This window comes from Trifolium pratense, linkage group LG7 (genome assembly GCF_020283565.1).
Source record: "Trifolium pratense cultivar HEN17-A07 linkage group LG7, ARS_RC_1.1, whole genome shotgun sequence".
In the NCBI taxonomy this organism is placed as follows: Eukaryota; Viridiplantae; Streptophyta; class Magnoliopsida; order Fabales; family Fabaceae; genus Trifolium; species Trifolium pratense.
In genome coordinates this window covers 4,541,500-4,558,422 of record NC_060065.1, presented here as the reverse complement: position 1 = coordinate 4,558,422, position 16,923 = coordinate 4,541,500, and the positions used below count along the sequence as shown (strand labels likewise).

The 16,923-nt window shown below is 31.2% G+C and overlaps 3 protein-coding genes and 1 long non-coding RNA gene across 11 annotated transcripts in view; 2 read left to right on the top strand and 2 right to left on the bottom strand.

Annotated features, from left to right (window-relative positions):
• Positions 1-2,368: 2,368 nt before the first annotated feature.
• LOC123898317 lies at positions 2,369-6,222 on the top strand. 2 transcript variants are annotated; one of them, XM_045949241.1, is made up of 4 exons: positions 2,369-2,545; positions 2,660-2,711; positions 2,855-3,013; positions 6,034-6,222. In XM_045949241.1, the coding sequence occupies exons 1-3, from the start codon at positions 2,479-2,481 to the stop codon at positions 3,000-3,002; spliced, it is 267 nt and encodes an 88-aa protein (XP_045805197.1). In that variant the 5' UTR covers positions 2,369-2,478; the 3' UTR covers positions 3,003-3,013; positions 6,034-6,222. The 2 variants fall into 2 exon arrangements, with proteins under 2 accessions (XP_045805197.1, XP_045805196.1); XM_045949240.1 differs by having other exon boundaries at positions 2,397-2,545; positions 6,037-6,222.
• Positions 2,956-12,425, bottom strand: LOC123898316 (potassium channel KAT3). Of its 3 annotated transcripts, none has more exons than XM_045949238.1 (13): positions 12,162-12,425; positions 8,650-8,865; positions 8,084-8,248; positions 7,635-7,692; positions 7,204-7,521; positions 6,704-6,943; positions 6,507-6,605; positions 6,388-6,420; positions 5,606-5,791; positions 5,241-5,318; positions 4,427-4,514; positions 3,540-3,689; positions 2,956-3,272 (listed from the first exon to the last, which is right to left on the bottom strand). In XM_045949238.1, exons 1-13 carry the CDS (start codon positions 12,317-12,319, stop codon positions 3,169-3,171), a joined length of 1,893 nt encoding a protein of 630 aa, XP_045805194.1. In that variant the 5' UTR covers positions 12,320-12,425; the 3' UTR covers positions 2,956-3,168. The 3 variants fall into 3 exon arrangements, with proteins under 3 accessions (XP_045805194.1, XP_045805192.1, XP_045805195.1); XM_045949236.1 differs by having other exon boundaries at positions 4,427-4,517; positions 12,162-12,424; XM_045949239.1 differs by lacking the exons at positions 2,956-3,272; positions 4,427-4,514 and having other exon boundaries at positions 12,162-12,419.
• Positions 9,742-11,696, top strand: LOC123898318. 3 transcript variants are annotated; one of them, XR_006805300.1, is made up of 5 exons: positions 9,742-10,066; positions 10,245-10,401; positions 10,496-10,525; positions 10,628-10,742; positions 11,310-11,696. It is a non-coding gene; the product is annotated as an uncharacterized LOC123898318 (long non-coding RNA). The 3 variants fall into 3 exon arrangements; XR_006805301.1 differs by having other exon boundaries at positions 10,256-10,525; XR_006805299.1 differs by having other exon boundaries at positions 9,743-10,401.
• A 2,210-nt stretch (positions 12,426-14,635) lies between the features above and the next one.
• Positions 14,636-16,923, bottom strand: part of LOC123899109 (protein DDB_G0276689) — a 29,739-nt gene continuing 27,451 nt past the window's right edge. For all 3 annotated transcript variants that reach the window (XM_045950166.1, XM_045950167.1, XM_045950168.1), the window contains 3 exons: positions 16,454-16,539; positions 15,785-15,884; positions 14,636-15,326 (listed from right to left, as the gene is read on the bottom strand). In XM_045950166.1, the coding sequence (XP_045806122.1) occupies positions 15,258-15,326; positions 15,785-15,884; positions 16,454-16,539 (255 nt within the window). In that variant the 3' untranslated portion in view covers positions 14,636-15,257. The remainder of the gene's footprint in view (positions 15,327-15,784; positions 15,885-16,453; positions 16,540-16,923) is intronic.

Here is a 16,923-nt window from a genome sequence, read left to right as displayed (position 1 = left end):
TAATTAACCATTATATGATATTGTGAATGTATTTTGTTGTTATTTTTTCACAAAGTATATCAACCGAAAGGAAAATATATATATATTTTTTTAAAATTCAGCATATAAAAATTAGTTTAGTAATAATATTTGAAAGATATATTTATTGAATTAATAAACTTCAAATATTGTAAAAAAAACTTAAAATATTAAATTCTAAGTATCTTTTTGTTTTGACAAAAAATTCTAAGTATCTTAAATAGTATTAATTTGATAAAAAAAATTATTGAATTAAAAATGTCCTTTTATGTTATTTTACATTTATCAGTCAGTTGAACCGCTAATTTTACCAAACACTTCAATCAGCTTATCAACTAGAAGTCATCATCTAATTTATCACTCATAAATTTTTGAGCATTAGGAGTTGTTTGATTAATAATTTTGAAAACAATTTTGTGTCGTCATCATAATTTTTTATTAACAAATCTCTTGATGGTATCATTATCCATTATCTCCAACGTCTTTTTGAGGCTTCATATGTTCCCAGGAATCAAAAAATTCTTGCAGGGGGATTACGAGACGCAATATTATTTTAAACTATTTTGGAGTATTTTTTAGTGAACACTGCCGTCGGTTTGGTGAATATTACACGTGAACATTAAAATATATGCTACTCAATACTCAAGTAATATTAGTACTTTATTTTAAAAAATTGAACATTGAAACTCTCACAAAAAACTCATACAATAATTATAAATATATATTGCTATTATTGTTTAAAAATATAACAAAATGTTCTTTATTTTCTAGTTGCTTTCTTTTTCACGCATATTTTTTAGTAACTTAAAGAGTATTATTTAACTTGACAGAAAAAATTATCTCAAAAAAAAAAAACTTGACAGAAAAAAAAATTAATATTATTTTTTTGGGTTTACAATAAAACTGAAAAACGAACCCTTTAAACCAAGTGTCAATAATCTAAGGTTGCGTGATATATATTATACAGAAAGAAAAAAGATTAGTATTTTTGTTATTATTTTGAATCAAAGATTGGTATTTTTGTTATTTTTTGTTTTACTATTTTTAGTGGAATAAAGGTATCTAAAACTTATGAACAAACAAAATTTGACATTTACTAAGACACAAAACAAAATCATATGTCATCTTTTGTTTGAACCTGTCCACCAAACGTACTTAAAAACAAAATGAGTTGAATGATGTGCGTGGTTTTTGGCTGTTGCTAATTACAGTACTAGTTAGTAATAAGAGAAAAAATAAAAATAAATTCAGAATGGACTGTAACCAATATGGTCTTCTTGGCATTGATTAAAGGAAGCAATTTGACATAGATTAGAAGGCAGCACAAATAATGTGTGTTTGGAAGAAATTTCTTGGAGCTTATCTGGTTATATTAGCAATTAGCATTATACTATTGAAAAATACTCAAGTAGTTTATAGGAATGATCCAAGTCCTGTATTAAAACCTAATACACACTTGAGAAAAATATCTTACAACGATAATCAAGATAAATAAGGACTAATGTGAGGCCAAATTGTCGTTGAAATAACAATAATCACTCTTCTTCTTCTTTCATATTGTTCAGAATCCTACCAATTTCACCGAAAGATATAGTATTTTACTAGAAGATATTTCCAATAATGTATTTTCTACCGGAAAATATCTTTTAATAGCATTACATGTTTGTTTGGTGGTAATAGTATTACATTCTTTTTATAAGCATAATACTATTATATGTTTGAACAACACAAAAGAGAAGTACAAATACCAAAAGAACAATTAAGGGTTTGGTAAAAATAAGCTATAAGCTAGCTGATAAGCTAGCTGATAGCTGAAAAACTAGCTTATAGCTGATAGCTGAAAAGCTAGCTTATTGAAATTAAAGTGTTTGGTAAAATTAGCTTTTAAAGTGGTTATTAAATATAAAATTACATAATTGATAGTGGGTAGTTTATTTTTTAGAGTGGGTAGTTATTAAATTAAAGGGTAAAAATGGAATAAAGTGTAAAAAGCTATAAGCTATAAGCTCAAATGCTATTTGAAATAGCATCTGAAAAAAAGCTATAAGCTAGTACAAAAAACTTGTTACCAAACACCTCTAATTTTTTGAAACAAGCTTATAAGCTCATATAATAAGCTATAAGCTAGCTTATTTGTGTTACCAAACACACCCTAAGACTTTTTTCTCGTGCTCCCTGGAAGTCATCGTTCGCCCTCAGAAATTTCAAAACTACCCCCCTCGCTAAAAAATAGTTCAAATTGAAAATTTTATGATTTGTAGGGGGTGAAGACATAAGTGCAGGAGTGCAGGGTAAAATTTTCCCAATGAATCGCATTGGGCCTTCAGAAAATGAAGCCCAGTCACTAGTAATAAGATCCTGTCAAATTAAATAGCATTTGAATCTGATATATAAATTGAAAAGATTAGGCAAAAGTGCGCAAAACGGTTATTTTCCCTCCGAAGCAAAAGATTGAAATCAATGGCGGGTTCAGAGTTAGCACCACCAGCAGAAGAAACCGAAAACCACCTCTCTTCTCTCATCTACGGTGCGTATAAACAACTCAAAATCGCTGCTATTGATTAACCTAATTGTAAAATCAAGGTTTAATTGATTATTGAATTTCCTCTTTGAATTCTGATTAAATTGCTTAATCGTCCAGATATATCAAATGAAGCTCAAACTATAATGGAGAACATGCTTAAGATGATCGCGTTAGTTACATAATCATCACTATTTATTCATTTTCCATAAAATTACTATTGATTTGTTATGTTATGTTATACTTATAAGGTAAAAATTAAGTGATTATTTATAGAGATCTCAGATCTAACTGTTTTTTGTACTGATTTTGCAGTGAGATTAATCAAAATTCTGCAGTGATTGAGGAGGAAATAGAGAAATGTAAAGGTTCTGCTATGGAGAGGAAAAGCGCATTAGAGGAAGAGAAAGATCATGTTCAAAAAGCTGCTTATGCTGTTCTCGATATGCTAAACAGAGATTAAAAAGCTCTAGGGTAATTATTACAACCTATTTCATTTTAATACAGTATACTACAAGAATTTTAATTCTGCATATTTCAAATTTCGGTGTGTGTTTTCTTACTTTTATACATTTGTAATCCTATCTTGTTTGGATGAGAAGATTTTCTTTATCTTTTTGATGCGATGATTAGATGATATATAACTCGTCATTCTCTCTTAAGGCGCTTAGATCTTCTACTTCCGAGCCTTCGGCCATAAGAATTTTGCTTCCTCTTTTTCCAAATTTTTTCTCTGCATACACAAACCACAAATCAACATATTCATATTTTTATTGTAATAATAAAATCATAATGTTACGAGTAATTGGTATTTATTATGAAGAATTGTGCGTGGAAGGAAATCAAAGATGATGAGTGGCGTTTTTTTTTTTCTTTCTCTCTTCCGATTTTTGGATTATAATTGTCTATTTTACAATATTATTAAACCTTGAAACCATGAAGAATTTTTTTTAGGCATGCATGCATTTTGAATGTTGCTAGTTTACTAGTTATATCATACCTGCTATGCTGAAAAGATCTTCGACTGAATCTGGTAGAATAATGAGCTTTGGTGTTGTTCTATTTTCAATTTTTTCATTGGGGTGATGTCCATGGATTTTGACTCTGATGGGGACTAGGCTTGATAGTGGACTGAAATCTTCTGTTTGTCCTGCAGTAATTAGCACGAGGCTATGAGTTAATATAGGTAAGCAGGTAAATAATAGCATTTATCTAAGAAAATCATAATGAATTCTTTTGATGAATTCCACAGACTTATCATTATCATTTTGGGACACTACAATTAAGAAAATAAACTGAAGAAAGCAACCTAGGCTGCCTTTCCATATCAATATATTTCTGTCATTTAGAGTTTGAACTTGTCAATTGAAGTATTGAACTTCGTTTGCAATCAAGCTGGTACAGTTTTTTCGTTAAGGATGTCTTTTAACCTTGGCACAAACAAGGAACGCTGCTTTCATCAATGACCCAGGATTGGTGTTGTGCCTCTTTACCAAGGAGCGATCTTGCGCACGTCACCCCGAGTAATGTATCTTGCTTCAGTTATTGACTCGGATATGATCGAACGGCTAGGTGTCAAATATTAACACTTGCACCATTTAACAAGTGTTGTATGTGTTAAATATTTATACAAGTTGTTGTAAGTTGATGGATAAGCACATAGTCTGCCTTTGAATGACACTCTAAGATTTAATTAGTTTCTTTTTCTTTCATGCACACTCTCATAATCATGCATGTAAATGTTTCTGGGGTGCTGTGTTTTACAAAAACCTAGAATGTCAATTGATTCTTGTTTTAATGCTCCTACACAATGTCATGCTACCCAGTATCCACTAGTATACTGTTATCATCTCTTATTGTTTGTACTAGACATAGGATTAAGGTTACCTTCTTCATATGAATCTTCTTCATGATACTTTGAATCTTCTTCATGATACTTTGAATCTTCATTGTTTGTGCCCTCATTTTGTGTCTGCTGCTGCAAGAAGCAAACAATTTTCATCATATATGACAGGATTGGTACAGATGTACATATGTGGCCAAAATTATAATAGATCTGTTTGCTAGTCTTTATTTTCTGGAGGGATGTTATCCACTGTAAAACGTCTCAAATTTTGTTGTTGTTATTGTATATTTAGTTTTGCCGATCCATGTATGCAAACCATTAGGAGAGTTGATCCACAATAAATAATATAGCCCAATTTTTGTCCTTGAGATGTTAACATATGCATCATTACGTGACCTCAATGTCCTACTTGGGAAAAAGGGGCAAGGGAGGGGATTGGGGGGAGTGGGGGGGGGGGGGGGGGGGGGGGTTCCTGTTTTTAACTCAAAACATGGTTTAAAACTGAAGGATAGCCAAGGTCCTTTGGAATTTCAGGTATAACTTTCTGCTTGTGGCCGCTATCTTTCTCCCACACACTAATTGATATATATATATATATATATATATATATATATATATATATATATATATATATATATATATATATATATATATATATATATATATATATATATATATATATATATATATATATATATATATATATTAGCTATGCACATGCAACATTTAATATCCATGGAGTTTTGAGCATCTTTTTTGAATTTATATCAGAGGATTAGTAAAAAAAATAAAATTGTGATCCTCAATAGGAAAGTTAAGAATTTTAGTGATTGAAATTCAGAGGAAAAGATGTACCTCGTCTTGCAGGTCACTCAGGAAATCTGTGACATATGGTATTTCTTCCAGCGTCCCGCCTCTGAGGCCCTTCAAAAACTGAGTTCAACAGAAGAACCAACGTTAACATAAAAATACATGGACTTGTTGACATGAAGTTTGTATAAGGGAATTTCGACATATTTCTGCAGTTATTGTGGCCTACAATGATATTTGATCTAAAAATTTGATGTCCATTTTTAGAAATTTCAGGAAAAAATATGGGGATTTGGGTTATCAATTGCTCTCAAATTTGAAGAATGTAAATAAAGTAGCCAACTTTCAAACGAAAGTATTTGTCTGTGTCTTTGGTTTGCTATTTGTGTATAATGGACGAATCTGCAAACCTGAGTAAAGTTACTGATGATTGCCTTCCCATCTTCACTATATGGTTTCACCATCTGCTTGAAATGATGATGGTTGATTCGTATAACCTGGGAGAGTCTTCTACTTCTCACTGTATAAGGTTGTGGGATATTAAACATCACACCTATTTCTCCTGTCATGCTTCCAGGATCTAGTTTGAACAAAAACTGAAAGAACTTTTATGAGCTTAGTCAAGCAATGAGAGAATTGTCATTAGCTAAGAAACACAAATACTTTGTTTAAATCATTGGTTTTTATTTCTCTACTTTTAGCCCTCTAAATGTGTTGTTGCTATGTACACTTGTTTCTCTTACTGCCGCTCGACCATCTGTTCTATTTACATGTTTGATGAAGATGTTCTCTGGACACAGCTCAAAGAGTTTAACTCAGTTTGGTGTATTTGCTTCAGCAGGTTGCTTGGAATTGCTTGATGATAATGAACTCTTCACTCTTTAAAGTAAACACGACCTTCCCGTATGACTTCTACCTCCGGTTGATGCAATGCAATGTGTTTTGTTATTGTTATGCATGTCTATAAGATACTTCCCAATCTCCATTGTACAGAAGTTATAATAAATGCAAGATTTCTCTAATTTTAGTTCCTTTTGTCTAAGTGGGGTGAATTTTTGGTTGTCTTTATTTCTTCTTGAATCATTTCTATGTCACTGACTCACTAAGTGTCAGCAGTTATTGCTTATTTTACTCTAGACATGCTACTTAACTTACACTCTAAAATCAATTGTCTGTTACGATTCCATCTTACCTGTTCAGACCCATTCTTGTATATCAACACATCCTGCAATTAGAAATACTCTTCAGTCTGAAGCTAAGTAGTTAAGGTTGGTACTAGAGTAGGATTTGATTAAGATAGAAATGTTTTACCACCGATCCAGATACCAAAATGTAGAAATCTGCTGGCATCTCATTTTGTAAGATAATGTCAACCTTTGATGGATAGTATTCTGCTTTCATATCTGATACCTGTGTAGTGTATGATGCCATGTTTAGAAGCTGTTGAGATGTTTAGAACCTACTATTCTATTTTTCTATTGTTAAGAGATAAAAAAAGGAAGCATTACCAGCTGGGATATAAAATCATCTGAGACTCCTTTAAATAAATATGATTTTTCAACCACATCGTGGAAAAGATGCTGAGCAATACCGACTCTAATTGCTTTAGGTAGGTCCTGTAGCACTTCTTCTTGCTGTAACTCCGCTGTCTTGAACTTCAGTTGTGTATGTGCCAACATTTGGTCCTTCAAACCTTCTGGGAGTCCATTTTTGCTTGCATATTGTAATATTTTGTTGAAGGCATCCCTCTGTGAAGCAAGGTGGTGAAGCACATAAGTATATGTTATTGCATATATTTTTAACTTATTTTGAATCCTTCTAGTTTAGGTTATATGCAATTTTATTCCTTGATTTTTTTTAGCTACTTTAGTCTCTATTTTGAAACTGAATGTTATTATGTGTTTTCTTCCTTTAACTTCCACTAAGAAGACATAAAACCATATTGGTGTTATCAAGTGCAACACAAAGTTAAGGGTTAAACTACCATGTAAATATTCATAAAATTTACCATGGCAAATGTTCGGACAGAGCTATGAACCACCAGATTTGTCATGTTTCCGATAATATATGCAGCAAGGCCGATGTTAAACAGCATATAAAAAATATTGAAAACCTTCTCCGTTGTATTTTCTGCATGTAAATCTCCATAACCAACAGTACTAAGGGTTACAATAGACCAGTACATTGAGTAAGTGTAACCCAACCCGACGCCCCTGTGCTTAAAATCCTCTATCTGCTTCCCGATCCATGTGTTTTCGGGTGATTTGTGATGGAAAGCCAACCAAAAATACACGCAGCCTGTGAAATGCACTGCAAATAGCGTAACCTATGGTAAACCAACAAAAATGAAGAACAAAATTAAGAATCTAAATTAGACAATTTGATGGTTATATCTTATTTGAATCTATACTCAAAGAGAAACCTTAGTGAGTTACTTACGCATAATAGTTTACAGACTCTTGTTAACGAGTAGCTAACCCTTATGTCTTTCTCTAGCCTGTAAAACAGCTTGCAGCTTTAGTTACAATTACAAATATAAGAACATGTAGAAAATTTTGAAAATTAAGATGCAGCCATTTATTTTTTCATTTATTTCTTTTGCTTCAGTCATTTCATTTTCATTTATTTCTTTTGCTTCATTTATAGTATTTTCATTTTCATTTATTTCTTTTTGCTTCATTTTCAAATATTTTATAAATAGTTTTGAAAATTAAGATGCAGCCATTTCATTTATAAGATGCAGCCATTTCATATTTATAAGATGCAGTCAACTTTTGTAAATATATATATAAAGTTTTTAAAATTTTGAAAATTAAGATGCAGAATTTTTTAATTTTCGTTTGTTTTGCATTAGTTCTTTATGAGTTAACTTTTGTAAATATACATACCTTGAGAAGAGCTCACTAACACGCCTCAATCGCCAGAGTCTAAGCATGTTTAGAAAACCAAAGACTTCCCCTCTATCGTGTGATTTGCCTGATAGAAGTCGGTATATCTGCTGAAATGGAAGAGTGGAGGCTAGATCCATGGGAAAGTGTAAATGTTTGACGTACCTATATATTGTAAAAATGCGATGATTAATCATGAGAAAATATTAGATCAAAATACATGTAGGAGACCAAAATCAAGACAAAGAGAGTCAATTAACTCTTAGGTGTCAAAATAAAATAGGTTACACCCCAAAAGTGTTTTAACACTAGCAGCAGGTTTCATATTCAATTTGCTCCAAAATGAAGACAGACAAACTAACAACGAATATTAATCTACCAAACAAACAACTATAAAATGGATGATGTTCCATGCTGAACCAATGATTAGTCTCATAGCAAGTCAAAAGTGCCTAAATTATGGGAATACTTTGAGACACCTATTTAGGCTCAAAAACCCTAATTACAGTGGATTAGCAATTTATTTATTTGGATGTGGAAAGTATGGCATATACGCACGCACGCACCTGATAGCAATCTTCTTATGGTCATCAACAAGGAAATAAGTTGATGTATCTAAGTAAGCCACAAAGAAAGTTAGGATTATATCAAATGCAAAGAATGCATCCACAAAGAGATCAGCCACCAACAGAGACCCAATTGACATCTCTCTGAAAGCTAACTCGAATGAAGATGCCCATGCTGAGTACATCACCAATGCCACTAGGAACGTTTGCCACAATCTACACACAATTTTGTCATTCCACACACTACAACATTTACTGTCTCTAGCAACACTTTTTTATACAACATGTGTAAATTGTAACCTAAAAGTAGCATAGGCAACGGTTTGTGCCTGTTGCCAATTATGTTTTCGTATCACTATAAAACTGTTCCCTGAACTAAAATAGGGGACGGTTTTAAGATGTAACTACAAAGTATTTTGGGAATAGTTCATAATCGTTCCCTTAACTATCTCTGGGAACATTTTTCAAATGTCACATTATTTGTAACAAAAGGCTACAATTTAGGAATGGTTGCTTATAAAGTTCAACGATAAGGAATTTTCTAGCAGTAGAATTTTTTATTTTATAAAATCTAGCTGCATAACTTGACAAAAAAAAATGTGGCAGTATAATTTTATTAATTTTTTTTTTTTTTGAAGGAATTTTTATTACTCCCTTGTCCCAATTTGATTGACACAGTTGACTGTTTCACGCATGTCAATGCATAAATTTGACGATTAATATTTTTAATTGTATAATAGTAAAAATTATAAAAATTTGATATTTTGAAAATACTCATCGAGACGAATCAAACAACATCTTATATGCTAATATTTATTTTTGTTTATCAGTAAAAAAATAAGGTCAAAACATCATATGTGAATAGTGCACAACAGTCAACTGTGTCAATTAAATTGGTTTCTCTCCCGAGAGAAAAATGATAATATCAAAAAAGATATTTATATATTTTTTATTACTGATCTATATTTTTTATTTTTATAGATATAAAATAGAAACTAAGTATTGCAACAAAAAAAAAATAGAAACTAAGTAATCAGATTGAAATATAAAAAAGGGTAAACTGAGATAAAATAAACAATAAAAAAGACCCTTTATCGTCAAAAAGTAAAGTAGAAAACCCTTTGTCATTCCAATTCCAATTGTTTTCACAAGGTCTTCTTCTGCGTTTTCTCCCGCAACTAGGACAACAGCGAGAGATAACGAAATGGGGTTCTTCTCCTTTCTGCTGGCTCGTTTATTCTTTGATTCACTCTTCGTCCTCCCCGCACGGCGGATTTCAGATCTCTCTATCTCTTCGTTCTCCACAGGTGGCAGCGTTGTTCCCTGTTCAAGTGCTCTTTGCTAACCACCGGCGCCGTGTTTCTCCTATTTTTCGTTCTTCTTCTCATCGTGGGCTCTTCTTCTTCTTAGATAAGAGGTGAATTCCCCCTTTTCTTGAATCGCGATTTCCCCTTTTTTTAATAAGAATAGCACCTAGGGTTTGTGAGTTATACTGAAATCTGTCCACCTAATCTCATTTTATAGTTCTAGTCGGTAGATAGTTAAGTTTATTGATTGTTCTCTAGCTTTTAGTTCACCTGATTGGATTCAAACAGATTATTTGCAGCGGGTTGAAGAGCAATGGTGTTGTTTTGACCAAAGTAGATGTTCTGCAGAAGAATGAATTGGGTTGCAACAAAACCTACAAAAAGGAATCAAAATTGGAGCAAGATGCCACACTTCAGTTCAGTTTTAGGTTTTGGCGTGGTTCAGGTACCAAAGCTATTTTTGTTATTTTAGGATTAGGACTTGGTGTGGTTCAGGTGCCAAAGTTAATTTTAATTGTGAAGCTTTTGAATCTTAACAGGAACAACTGTTGTTACTCCATATGACCAAAGTAAATCCTAATTCTCTTTGTTTTTCTTGTTTTCCTTTGAAAATAATAGTAGCTAACTCCTTGTTGGTTCTTTCTTAATTTCATTTTGTTTTTTATGAACAGACATAAGTGGTTGTGCCTGCCCTTCAAGTGTTAGGTATGCATTTTTTTCAACAACAAGTTCTTCATGTTCTTTTGAAGCCTTCATAAGTGGTTGTGCCTACCCTTCAAGTGTTCGGTATGCATTTCATGTTTATTTTTTTATTTGAAGTTTTAACACTGTTATATGTTTTTCAAGAATCTAAAGCCTTTTATTACTTTTGATTATTTATCCCAATGGGGACTAAGAAGGGCCACTTTCATTGCATATATTAGTTATCCACAAAATAGTGTTCTTTTTAAGTGTAGTGGAGTAGCTTATTTGAATCTTACACTTGACACTATTGTTTTTACTGTTGTTTTTCATAGAGGAAGGTGTCGTGTGTTTTGCAATTAGGTTATAAACAATCTATTTAAAACATAGAAGCCTCTTGACGATATATTGTAGACCAAAGTCAATTAGTGTTGTTTTGTTTCTTGTCTATGCACATAACATTGAATTGGATTTTGGTACTTCTATTTCTACTTATATTTGTTTCTTCTATTTCCTCTTAACTGAATTATTGTATCTTCAGTGCTATCAAGCTTGATGTTTTCCTTCTCATTTATGTGAATGTTGTATTAACTTGATGGTTTAGATTCAATTACATTATGCAATAATAGTATTTTCCACTTTGTGATATAATTTTATATACTTGTTTGTCAGGTTTGATGAAAACAATTTAGCGGAAGCGGTTATGAGAGTTCATTGTGGTTATTGATGAGGTTGCAATGCAGAGACAACAACATTATGGACTATGGAGAAGCTGTACAAGGCCAACCATGTCGGGGGGAGTACAAACATTATCTAGGGTGAAAAGGGATTATGATCAAAGAAAGGTTGGAATTGATAATGATCACTGAAAGAAAGGGATTATGTCCAATTTTAGTTGTATTTATTATTGAGTAAATATTGTCTATCATGGGAGCAGTAACCATTACTTTAGGTTTTTATAGTAGGAGGTACTTTGTAGTATCCATAGAATGGAGGTAATCCACTATGCATTTATGTAAAACTACAAACATTTGAATAAAGGATCATATATTTGCCTCACTTTTATTTCAAATATATAATTTGAATATTAAATTTTGTCAAAATATTTTTAAAATTATTGTCTTTATTAGAAACTGTTGCCTATATCTAATGGGGTCACTAGAAAACCGTACCCTTTGCTGAATCTGTAGGCGACAGTTACAAACTGTAAATAAATATGGCAACACGTAAAAACTGTTGCCTAAAGTTTGCATCGAAACTGTTCCCTTTACCCGATAGCTTAGGCGACAGTTTTAAAGAGTGTGCCCAAAAAGCGAAAAAAACTGTAACCATAGATATTAGGTAACGCTCGCTTATAAAACAGTCAAAAACTGTTCCCTATACCTTTAGACAACAATTTTCATGGTTTAGGCTACATTTTTGAATTGTTGTCTAACAGCAAAAATGTTGTAGTGACAACACATTAATGATATAAATTAATTCAAAATTGTGTTAAGGTAAATTAAATTAAATATGTATATGTACCGATATCTTCGATCATAGGGAGCAATTGTATATTTTTTTAGGTTGAAGTAACCTTCATCAGGGCTAGTGCCAAATGCTGGCAAGAGACTGCTAGAAATTGAGGCCAAGTTCCTTATTTCTCCACTTGAACGTCTTCTAACTAGAGATGGTAACGACATTTTTAGAGCCAACAAATTGTTTTCCTGAGAGAGAGAGAGAGAGAGAGAGAGAGAGTTAACACTTCTTGTTATCAACGTTGTTATATACACAAGTGGAATTTTAACACACATAGCATTCGGCAATGCTATGTCTACTTATTTAATTACCAATAATTATCTGTTTACTTATTCAATTAAGTATCAATAATTCAACTTCTTGCGTGAATTTCCCTGAAAATTTAAGTTATTCAAATATTAAAAAGTCAACTTTGTGTTCGTGAATCTCCATGAACCTAATAAAAATATGAGAAGGGTGGCAAGGAGCTTTCGTCACATATACTACTCTAATAGCATAATTATGCATAGGGATAACTTAATATATTTTGGATGATATAGACGTGGGTGATCCAGGGGTTTGTCAGCATATTTTATTAAGAATTTGATGTAGTGGCTTTGTGTAATTAATGGAGAACCATTTGAGACGAAAACGCAATAATTTTTTTGTGTTTATCTGCACCAATTCTGAATGCATAATACCTTCATATATTGATGAGTGATGACACATGTCAAAGAATAAAAAATAAAAATGATATTTTAAAAATCATATTAATTTCTTAATGGCACAAAATTTGTTCTTTACAATATTTTTCTTACTTCTATTTATGTTTTTTTAATGTGTCTTTAAAGACACTTATTAGTGACACTCAAATTACGGAGTGGTGTATTTTTAGATATTGGTGCGTTTTGTTACAGATTAATATTTTTTTGTTTGTTTTTGATATTCAATAATTTAGAAGTTTATAGAAAAGTAAATTACAAATATTTTTTTTCTCTTTCGAATTACAAATGTATTTAACTAATACAATACTATTTATTTTTTTGTCAAAAAAAAAAAAACTACTACTACTATTTATTTTATTTTCTAGAATTGAAACGATATGTCCATATTTATCTTTTTGAAAAAGTCAATAATTTGTCCCTAAATGAATCCCTAACAGATGAACCTTATATCAACTATTGCCATTTATAGACCTTCAAAAATGGTACAAAGGTGGACTCTTATAATTCTTAATAAAAAATTGTTATAAAATTTAATATTTTATTAAAATTTACCAAAAAATAGCAAAGCCCACATTTAGACCAAGTCAATATTTGACGCCCTCTCAAAATGTTAACATATTCATTGTTTTACCTAAGAGAATAGAGATTGTTATATTTCGGTGAAGTGTACTTCTGGTACCTCTATATTTATATATTATATATTTGCCATTCAAAAAAAAAAATCATTTTATATATTAGGGGTGAATTAAAATAATGATAAAAGGGAAGATAAAAAATAATGATAAAATAAAATACTATTTTGATGACTTATTAAATTTTAAAACATTAATTTAGTAGTTTAATTGATATACCGTATAATATTAGTGCAAAAATAAATTCTACATTTATTTAATCATAATTTGACTTCTATTCTCACCCATATTGCAAAGTCTCTACCGATTGAATTATGTTCACAAGGAGCGTGGTATACACAATTTATTTTTAAATTGTATAAATTAGATATTATTTTTTCTTCTTCTATTGTATATATGATTTATGTTAAAATATTAATTTAGTTATTTTCCTGATAATGTTATGTTATTACTTATAAAACATCCAAGCTCCTAATAAGATATTTTTACTTTAAAACTTGTGAAATATGGAGTGTAAAATATCTAAAAGTCATAAGGGCCATAAATACTTGATTCTCTCTAGTAATTAGAGGGGGTCTATTGAAATTTTAATCGTTATTTGTGTAAATTTTCCCGCTAAAGTAAACAGGAAAGATTTTCACCTGAGAATATTCATTCTAAAGCAAAACACATCTAACATAACTAAAAATAACAATATGATTAAATTGAACATTTTTATCTAAGTTTGGCCTGAAACATCACAATTGTATGTATAATTTTTTTTTTTTTTATCACTGCCTGTATACATTTTAAGTGGTATTTATCAATTCGTCTAAAAAAAAGTTAGAGATGTAATGTGAATAAAAGCTTCCCAACATTTTCTCTAATTTACTTAAACAAATTTAAACTTCAATTAAATTTGAATATAATTCACAATATAATGTCATCCAGCTCTTCCAAATTATATGTTCACTTGCGTAAAGAAAATATAATATGTTTCCAACTGTGTATCCAAACATCAAAGAAAGTCTAACAGAATTAGATCGGGTGTATTCGGCACCAGAGGATATTCTTTTTGTTTTTTTATAGATAATTCTTGATACAAGTATTAGAAAGAGAAAACATTACATGGCAAGTGTATTTATATATGTTCTAAAAACAAAAATAAAACTCAATCAAACTATTCACAAAATAAATTCAATTTAACGACATCTTTACAACAACTTATTCTTGATGATACATTGACACACTCAAAATTCCATGTACAAATATTCTACACTATAAAACATCCATACTATGTTTTGTCAAAAATAAAATAAAATTATGCTTTACAATATACATTCTCCTTTCCAATGCAATATATCATAGAGAAATAAATTGAGCTGGCTGAAAAACCTTCGGGCATCGTCGTTGTTGGCATCCAGGTGTTCCTAAATTCAGTACTTGAATAAGATCCAGGAACAGAAAAACATCAATTTTTGCTTAAGCTGGGTATGATTTATCTTTACGATCCTCCAAACCTAGCTACGTAGCAGTACCAAACATATATGTTGGACCAACTTGGATGATTATATACCACAGATCACAGAAACCCGCTTCAACAAATCTAGAAGCTTTGAAATCAATGAAACAAAAGGTCTCTAGATTAATACTTATTCTCATTGCTTTGGTTTTATCCACTTTTCTTGATTAATGGCCATGATCTAGCTCCTGCTTTATCGACATCTGGCGCATCAATAAACCAAAAAATCCACATTGGATAGCTCACAGATTCTGACAACAATAGATTACACATTGCACTGTGCCAACCATTGCTTACACATATCAAGCACGGGAAGTGCATTTGCATGCAGTGCCTGCAACAACATCGATATAAAGGTAAGAAAAGTGGAACACTTCATTAACAATAAACGTTTTGAAGCCATGAAAATAGTAGCAACAAGCAACAGTAAAACCCTAATATGCTAGGTGTCGGTAACATTGATAACTCAAGGGCAAGTAGGACCCACCAAAACTAAGAAACTGATAATACACTGTGGGAACTAAAGGATATGTCATGTCTTTTAGTTATGTCATCTACAACTTTCTTTTTGTAATTAAGTCCAAATACCTAGAGAAGGGATGAGACATAGGAATTTTTCCTATGGTCACTACCAATTTGAAAGTATAGCCGTAAATAACTAGAAGAAAGACCTTGAATTGTTATTTCAGTAACAGTAAAATACAATCCTCTTTTTTTAATGTTGGTTAGTTAATTCCGCTTAAAAAGCTTATAAAATCCAAAAGAGAATGCTAAAATTGATCAAAACTTCACCTGATGAGCAACATATTGAACATCAGCCACACTTCCACTCCGCGAAGCAATTTGAAATGCACTTTTTAAACGACCACAAACTACACAAGCAAGAACTTTCCTGCATGCCCAATTCAAAAATATGAAAATGTCATCATGGTTACTGTATTACTACTGAAATAAAGCTACGGGGAAGGTGCACAACATGATGTATTGAAGCATTTGAGCTGCATGCAGATTGTATAATTCTCTTTCGAACAATAACAAAAAATAACAATAGATATTCAACAACAAAAAAATTAGTGAATGAATAATGATTGATAACGTCACCAAATAATCAGAATTATTGTATTATTTTTTGACAATAGAATTATTGTATTATTATTTTGGAATGAATGTTTATAACTAAATATACAAGGAAGAGAGTACAAGGATTGGAATCCCTCAAGTTTAGGAGCAAATTCGCAACAGCTAAATTGTTTATGAAAACCAAATAAAATAATAAAGGAGCGGAAAGGATATATGAAAATTAACTATAATTAGTGAAGTCAGCTACACGAATTACCTAATGCCTATGTTCTAATGATTTATAAAAATATATAACAGTTCTATGTAAAACTCCCAAATAACAACATATTTGAAAATGCATGAAGACAAGTTTTTTTTTTTTTTTTTAAAAAAAAAAATCACCTGTGGCTGCTGGTTAGCATGTCTATCAGACGGTCTGTGCGTTCTTTATGCTTATTGGCATATACATTTATCGCAGCACCCAATACCTACACCAATAAAATCGTTGAAGCTGGTAAGAATTTCTTAAAATATGCTCACTTGTTCAAAATAGACATGATTTTTTATCCTGTAGCAGGATAGAGAATCATTAAAACTTGTTAGAATGGAACATCTTAGGATTTGTTTGGTTTTAGAAACATTTTGTACTTTCATTTCATATTTAAACTTGTTGATATTTAATAATTATTGTAAATATACTCTAGAATATCCTAGATTATTCTTAGCATAGCATATTCCATAGCACATATTCCTTTTGTAATCAATGCTCTTAATTGTGGAATCGACTATATAATAGAATGTCCGTGATGCTCTTAGACACACGGTTTTCACCATATGCCTCTTGTGCTCTTTATCTTTTTCTCATTCAACAT

Bases quoted from the DNA above. Each gene is read 5' to 3' on its own strand.
- LOC123898317 (XM_045949241.1), top strand. From the start codon at position 2,479: ATGGCGGGTTCAGAGTTAGCACCACCAGCAGAAGAAACCGAAAACCAC. The intron at 2,546-2,659 runs GTGCGTATAAAC...TTAATCGTCCAG, and splicing joins CCTCTCTTCTCTCATCTACG to ATATATCAAATGAAGCTCAA. The intron at 2,712-2,854 runs GTTAGTTACATA...CTGATTTTGCAG, and splicing joins AACATGCTTAAGATGATCGC to TGAGATTAATCAAAATTCTG.
- LOC123898316 (XM_045949236.1), bottom strand. From the start codon at position 12,319: ATGTCGTTACCATCTCTAGTTAGAAGACGTTCAAGTGGAGAAATAAGG. The intron at 6,944-7,203 runs GTAAATTTTATG...CTTGCTTCACAG, and splicing joins CTGTCCGAACATTTGCCATG to AGGGATGCCTTCAACAAAAT. The intron at 3,690-4,426 runs GTAACCTTAATC...TAATTACTGCAG, and splicing joins AGAAGATTCATATGAAGAAG to GACAAACAGAAGATTTCAGT.